The 8,133-nt window shown below is 43.6% G+C and overlaps 1 protein-coding gene across 3 annotated transcripts in view; it reads right to left on the bottom strand.

The window, feature by feature from the left end:
- Positions 1–1,031: 1,031 nt before the first annotated feature.
- BTBD7 (BTB domain containing 7) overlaps positions 1,032–8,133 on the bottom strand; it is a 79,901-nt gene continuing 72,799 nt past the window's right edge. For all 3 annotated transcript variants that reach the window (XM_082733329.1, XM_082733330.1, XM_082733331.1), the window contains one exon: positions 1,032–6,325. In XM_082733329.1, coding sequence (XP_082589455.1) covers positions 5,510–6,325 — 816 coding nt within the window. In that variant the 3' untranslated portion in view covers positions 1,032–5,509. The remainder of the gene's footprint in view (positions 6,326–8,133) is intronic.

Here is an 8,133-nt window from a genome sequence, read left to right as displayed (position 1 = left end):
CCGCTGGGAAGATTGGACCCGAGAAACAGTCCTCAGTGCACTGAGGAAAGGTAAGGCCTGACATGGCCGAGGAGCTGGCCTGCACCCGCCGTCCCAGGGGTCCTCTGCAAGTACAGGAATCAACACTGACTTACTCAATTTTCTTTTTCAGGGTTTTAAGAAGCTCACATACAAAAAAACCGTTAGGGCGCCTGGGTAGCTCAGTTTGTTGGGGGACTGCCTTCAGCTCAGCTCATGACCCCGGAATCCTGGGATCGACGGGCTCCCTGCTCAGTGGGGGGGTCTGTTTCTCCCTCGGACCCTCTCCCCTCTCACGCTCTCTCTCTGAAATAAATAAAATCCTTAAAAAAAAAAAAAACCCTTAGATTTTTTAATCTTGAGGGTCCACAGTTAAACCCAAGATGGTTACAAAATACAGAGAATCACCTCAGTGAGACATGAGGGGGAGAGGTTAGAATGGAACTAATTAGTGAAATGATTAAAATTTTAAAAAATGATAATGATTTTACAGCAATCGAAAAAAATGGAAATGAGGAAACTTTCTACTTTGCATGTTTTTTCAGAAGCCTAGACTAGATCATGACTCGCTCACCCTTCCGAACTGAGGGAACAAGACTGAGTGTGAAAGAGGAAAGGAGCTCAGACACATGGAGACCTGGGGATCTTGGGGCGCATCTGGGTTCCTCGCAGCCCGACCCCAGCGCCTGGCACCCTCCAGGGTGGGACCACGTGGGCGGGATGCCCAACTCCCTTTGGAGACCCCAGTAAGTAACTCCCGGCTAAAATTTGTAAATCTCTCAGAAGTGTCTTAGTGAAATAATAGAACGTAGTAGAAAAGAACGAACCTGATTTAGATGAAAACGTGGTATTTCCAAGAAAACCATAATAATTTTAAACAGTCCCTGGTTAACTGAAATCCGGGAAACAGAGGGGAAGTTCACCTAGAATTCCACCCTTACAGAATACAGTCGCCTCTATAATCGAGGACTGCATGCTCTAGGGCTGAAACAGACTATATCCAACTCAGCAGGTTCTATACAAGCCATTTATTGGAAATGCCAACTATATGTAGGATAAAGTCAGTGCTACATGCTTATCAGTAACAGTAGAAAAATAGAACCAGTGGAAACCTTTGTACAACCGTAATGATACTCAAAAGAGAAATGTATCGTTTTACAATGCTTCACACAGACGAATTCAAGTTTGGAGGTACCTAAATAAAAATACTATATATTTCTTTAAAAAACACTATGTACAATTGAAGCGTAAACAAGTTTTACAAAGTACTGGTTATGCAGGTTGTAGAAAACACTTGCATAGGACATGAAATCAGTTTAAGAAAAATTTCTGAGCCTTTAGCATTGAAGGCACTTGACTTTATACCAGTAACAGCACAACCACAAGAAATGCAGTGTTGTACAAGATACCACCTCTCTGCGGACAGATGTGGTACACAAACAGCAAGTGGGGTTCAGGGAACGTTACCTTTCAGCCACCCCATCTAAGAGCAGGGTTCCATACTACCTGCCCACGGAACCCAGATACACAGTCACGTGGAGGTACATCATGAAGCTTCCAGAGCTTATCGTGTCTCTTAGAACTCACGTAAACACACAAACACGAGAGGTTATTTTCAAGACACACACTTGCAAGGAATCTTTCTATAGAAATAGCCACAGCATTATAATATTCAGAAGAATGTGGAAGATTGACACATGGTCTTGAGGGTTTTCTGAAGGAAAAAAAGAAATCCCAAGACTTGCCAATAAAACAATTACATAACAGCTATTGCAATCTATAGGACAAAAGGACAACTTAACATTTCATAAAACATTGTTCATACAACAGTGTTAATGGAAAATAGTAAAATACCTTTTAGTGTGTGACGTAACGCTTTTAGTCAGGTTATGTGTAATGAGGTTTGAAAGTAAACCACTTAGTAGACAAAGTAAACCATTGCAGAACCGGGAATAGCACCCATCACTGCTGCTTTAATAGTAACTTTCAACAGAAGGCTGAAAGTCAACCAAATAATAATAAAAAAAAAAAAGAAGTCAAATAAACATTTCCCTTTGAGTTCGTTCCTAAGGTAAAAACACGAATGCTTCAGAACTGCAAAACAAGTGCTTCATGAAACACGTTTCCCCCTGAAAGGCAGATTACACAAGAAAATCCCTATTTTGCTGTGTAGTAACCGAGAAGTGTCCCCCTTCCTCTGCAGAGACCATCGTGCTTCGAGGTCAGCCGTGAGTCCCCGTGGTCCCTGCTGCCCCCCGGCACGCTCTGCAGCCTCACCCACGTTCACATGGACAAGGGCTGCCTGCCGCCAGGATGTGAACAACCAGTCAAGAGAAAACCCAACACGAGGTGGCAATTATAGTAATAAGACTTGTTGAGGACGCAAAATCAAGAATTAGGTAAGGTTTCACAGAGAGCTCTACAAAAAGATTCAAATATAAAGAACTTGTTAAAAATCCTTAAAATCCAACTGGTTCTGGAAATGCCAGGAGAGCTTAGGTCTAGGGGCGTGTGCCTAGGAGCTAATGGGGCACGGGAGGAAGGCCATGGTGCGTGGAAAACGGAAAAAGCTGCTTTTCACCGAAAGTTTTTGCCTTTCGTGCTATTTCTTTTCGAGTCACAGGTGACTCTGAACTTATCCACCAAAATCACAAAACTAAAACAAAAACATAAGAAGAGGACCATCAGCATCTTGAAGAAACATGATCTTCTCTTCCTGCTCCAGAAGCGAAAGGTAATTCTCGAAACCGCGGCATGGCGGGCACTGAAGGTGGCGATTGTCTCACGGCCTGATTGTCTGTGGCCTCGAGAGGAGATCTGGTATTTGGAGATTTGGTTCTCATGAAATTTCTAAACCGAGAGAATTGCTAGGTCCCGGGGCCTAAATTTTATATTATACATACATACCTTTTTTTCCCCTAAGACCAATCTTACTCAGACTTCACATTTATCGTAGCACAGCATTAACAGAATTTTAATGCCCAATAAGCACTTCAGAAGGTCGGAGAGGTGGGTTCCAAAGCCAGAGGCACACAGCTATTCACTCTACCCTAGCCACCACACTTCACAAGATACAGCTGAAGGCCACTGACGCCTACCCTAGCACACACAAGCCACACCTGCTTACCCTCTGCAGGTCACACCAGTCCACCGCCCCACAGATTAAAGCAAGTTCCTCTCTATACACAATTTAGTCAGATCGGCTACTAAATTCTTAAAAGCAAACTTCATCAGTTAAAGTAGGAACAGTAGCCACTTATTTTTATGTCTGGGGGATATGAAAGAGTATTTAATAAGTTTTCAGGAAAATGACATCAAACAGCTCTTGTCTGACATTTTAAAAAATACAGGTCAGAGATGAGAAAGCTTTTTCCCACCCAAATCAGCTCTTCTCACCCTTATTTCCAGTACCAGCACAGTACAGCCTGAATTCAGAATAGAAATTTAGAACTATATCAAAATAATTCATGTCGATACATGTATATAAATACACAGGGAGGAATATGATGGAATTAACAATTTTTGTTTCTGAAGAGAGTGACTGAAGTTGGCTTCAAAAGACACCATCATCTATTATAAAGAGTCAACCCTCCTAAAAATGAGCACAGAGTCCTTATGTTTTTCTATCTTTAAAAAAAGGAGCCTCAAAGGCGATGCCAGCCGACCTCCCAGGGGACGAGCATTCGCCCCGGGAGGCCTGGAGCTCAGCACGCAACACCACCAGCGCCGACGAACACGCGAGCAGCAGCTAACTAGGCAGGCAGAGCGCGGGGCAGCGGTGGGCCGGTGTATGGAGACAGACTGACATGTTCCCCGTCTCTGAGACTACCTACTGTTAGGATTTTTTAAAATGTCCGATTATTCCTGAGTGTATATCCACAGGGTAAAGTAGGAAAGACTGTAAAGAGAAACTACAGCTACGGGAGAAATCAGAGTTGTTGGCGCCCAATAGAAACCTCTTTACTCAAAAGTGCATGTAATTCATTTATATGGTAGCTTGTGAAGGCTCCCGAGCCCTGCATAGTTTTCGAGTGAGTGTGAGTGAGTCATAGTTTTATATATATATACAGACATCGAAAAGAGGCTCCCGGACATCCTTCACATGACGGAAGGCTCGGCAAGGCCCTTTTCTTCTAAGTGCTACGGCTGTGTGTGTATGTGTTTGTAAAAATACAAAGTGAATGTTCAAATAATGTTGAAGTGATTTAAAAACTCAAATACTAATATATTTACATTGGAGAGTAAGAAAAAAAAACAGTCCTTAGCTCACACATTGCCCTTCCAAGGGAGAGGATCTTAAAAGATCCCATGTGCTCAGTGGTTCAGTAAAATCCCAAACCAGCGTCCCCAGTGGAGTTCAAGTAGGACATGTAGTGTTTCACTGGGAAAAAAAAAAAAAAAAAAAAAGGTTTCTTTTTCTTTTTTTGGTGACAAAGGATTATGTGTTCTACAACACTTTTAGGACACCAAAATTCAGACAAACTTGGAAACACATTTAAAAGAAAACACAGGCTTACAAACACCAAATGACATCCGTAAGACTGAAGCCCTTTTGTTTTTTTTCCCACAGAGAGCAAGACAGCTGAAGGCAGCAAGCAGTCCTTTCCCGTCTCAGCTGGAGAGTCGACGCTCAGAACCAGAAATCCCATCGGGCAATCTTTAGGTTACTTTGCTATTTCTGCCGCCTCAGGATTCCAAGAAATCCAATGTCTCGAGGACCTCATCTAGTTCTACGCTAATGCACGCTACCAGCATCGGCAGGATTCTGACGGTGCCCACACACCGAACAGAGCTACTGCTTCAGCCTGGGCACAAAAGGCTTTGCTCCTTTCAGTTCTTTACTGAACCGGAACATGTAGGATCCTGACTGGACTCCCGCTGGAGGAATGAAGACCAGCTCCCAAGACTTGTTAAGGAAGAATGATATTAGACTTATGGAGATCGAGCAGGAAGATTTTTGAACTAAAACAATTACCGAAGAGAGAGGAGCATTTTGATGTGCTGTTCTTTGGAATTTCTATAATTAAAAAATAAGCACAGAACTATTTCATAAGAAAATACATCTTAGTGTGCAGTCCGATGCACGTGGAAACTGGTAGATGAAAGGTAAAATGCAAAAAAGTATGAAAATACGGTTCCTTTAAATGTGGCAATAAAGTTTGACATACTGATATAAAATCAATACCGATAAAATAAATGTACAAGTGCAAAAAAATCCCATCATTTGTAAAGAGGAGAAAAAAAAGTGCCAGCTTGCTTGCTCTTAAAAATGCTTCCCCACACAACTGTTCAAACACAAAACAGACAGATGCAGCATTCAAAAGAACCCTCGTAGCATGCCACGTCTCATAAACATGTATATACAAAAACTAGAATAAAATAATGTGAAACTGAGTTAGCTGGCATCGAGAAACTGGTTTCTAAGTTGTCAGGTTACATCGTAAAATGGGATGTTTCACATCTCAGGCACAGACGACTTGGAAGGTTGCTCTCAGAGGGCAGACTTCTTATAGAGGAAGTCTGGCTTGCTGGGTGACCTCCTTCCCCTGCTTATCGAATCTTCCCGTTCTAAATCGGTATTTCGCTGAGCTCCGTGGCCCAGGGACTCGCTGTCCGCCAGTCTCCTACCGGATCTCTCTTCCGGAGCTTCAGAGCTGCATGCGGGATGTGAGGGTCGGTTGGGGGTCAGCCCGAAAGTCAAGTCAGTTTCTACTGCTGTCCGTCCCCTGACGTGGGCTGGACCGTTGCCCACATTTTCCGGGGCTGCCAATGGAAAGTCTGACCGCTGGGGCGGTTGCTCAACAACATCAAGGTGGATTGGTTCGTTCTTTTGTCTGTGAGGATGTCCGTCAGGGGAAAGTGGATATTCTCTCCTAGCTTCCTCCTGCTTTTTAGGAGAGGTCTGGCTGGGTAGGTAGGCTGACTTTAAGCCACTTGGTGATGCCTTACTGTGGCTATACAAATCCGGACCGAAGTATCCACCTTGCGAAGGGGAAGGGGTGCGTCTGCCAGGAGCAGGCGTCGAAGGTCTGCAAGCAGCATTTGAGAAGTCATAGAAATCCGGATATTCCTGCTGATTTTCTCGAGCATCGGCTTTTTGCTCTAGTGTGTGTTTCTTTCGAGACGTGTGTGTATGCCTCTGTGGAACACATGACAGATGCTGGGGAGGCGCTGGTCCTACTTCCGAAACAGACTGGCTTAGTTCTGTGTCTACAGCCAGTTCTGGAAGCCTCCTGTCCTTGAGTGACAGTGTGGACACACCCATGGCGATGTCTGGCATTAGATCATTTAGCACAGGCTGTGTACACTGCAAACAGAGATAAGAGAAGGGAGGTTAAAAGAAAAAGGCCCAGGACTCCCTCTTTGTACAAGTGATGTTCACTGGTTTTGCTTCCTCATTATAAAAGTGATACAGGCTTATTTTAAAGAATAACACGATACAGGTACCTGCGTGTCTCAGTCAGTTAAGGGTCTGACTTTTGATTATGGCTCAGGTCATAACCTCAGGGTCATGGGATCAAGCCCCATGTTGGACTCAGCGCAGAGCCTGCTTGTCTCTCTCCCTCTGCTTCTCCCCCCTCCCCTGCTTGCTTGCATGCTCTCTAAAATGAACGCATTTTTAAAATCTTAAAGAAAAAAAGAATAGTTACAATGCATAAAATCATAAAGGCCAAAATCCCCAAAACCAAACAAAAAACCCACTAATCTTCCCTACTGAGATAATTACTGTTAACATTTTGAGGTATTTTTCTCATTTTTTTTCCCTCTGTTCATATATTAATTTTCATAGAATGTAGTACATACGTAAGTCTGTCACTAAATTTTGAGATTGCTACTTAAATTACCGCATACTATTGCATTGTATTGCTGAATCATGGCTTATGTAGCCATTCTCCCACTGCTGACATTACGGTTGTTTCCAATTTCTCATTATTATAATGAAGACTATAATGGGGTGCCTGGATGACTCAGTTGGTTGGTGGAATGTGTGACTCCTGATCTCGGGGGTCATGAGTTGAAGCCCTGTGGTGGGTATAGAAATTATTTAAAAATAACATCTTAAAAAAAAAAAAAGACTGCAATGAACATACAAATAAATTACCATTAAAGGGAACTTTATTTAAAATAAAAAGTAGTAGAACTTTTGAAACGGGTACTGACAGCAAAGCCAACAGGATGGAAATGCGGCCTATCAAACACTACCAATCTCCGTTGTTTTTCCTTTTTTAAGGGGCTGGGGGGGGGCAGCAGGGAGAGTGGGTAGAAGAGTCTAAGGTAAGGAAGGATCATAATTTGACCCCAGGGGTACACTAGTCCACAGTGTCCAAAAAGTCATATTTTAATAAAGATCCCCCTGAACTAATCTATGTATCGTTTGCTTTTCTACTGAAGACCACTGGTGATGTGTGAACGAGCAGGAAGGCTTAAAAATCACTACCGTTGGGTTGGGTTGCCTGGATAGCTCAATGGGTTAAAGCCTCTGCCTTCTGCTCAGGTCATGATCCCAGAGTCCTGGGATCGAGCCCCGCATCAAGCATTCTGCTCAGCGGGGAGCCTGCTTCCTCCTCTCTCTGTCTGCCTCTCCACCTACTTGAGATCTGTCTGTCAAATAAATATATAAGAATCTTAAAAAAAAAATCACTACTTTTTATTCCCCAAGGTATTATATAAACAGAAATTCAATCTCTAATACAATGCAAACCCGACCCAGGAGTTCTTGCTTAGTTTACTAGCTACTGATGCCAGCTACGGCGCCTCCCAGTCAGACGGGTGCTCTGATGCAGCAGCTTGCCAGGCATCGGGCCTGATCATCTGTCCCTTTTCTGAATGGGGAGTCTTCCGCCACTGCTCCAGACAGTATACACAGCTGTAAGTAACTTCCCCTTCCTGGCCCACCAAAGCATTTGGTAGAAGAGTAGATTCTATAGAAACGAGGGCAGATTCTAGACCTGTGCTTGAATGGAGCATCACAAAACTGCTAACATCCACGGGCACTGCCCAGCGATGCCACCCTTTCTGAGTACCTGCAATGAACACGAAGACAAGGAAGGTACCAACTACCCCCGCTGCATACCCCATGTCTTCCCAGCGCCCTCACTCTGCTCCATTTTCCTT

Source organism: Mustela nivalis, assembly GCF_964662115.1.
Source record: "Mustela nivalis genome assembly, chromosome: 6".
Taxonomy (NCBI): domain Eukaryota; kingdom Metazoa; phylum Chordata; class Mammalia; order Carnivora; family Mustelidae; genus Mustela; species Mustela nivalis.
The sequence above is the reverse complement of the archived record's forward strand: the minus strand, read 5'-3'. Positions and strand labels throughout refer to the sequence as shown.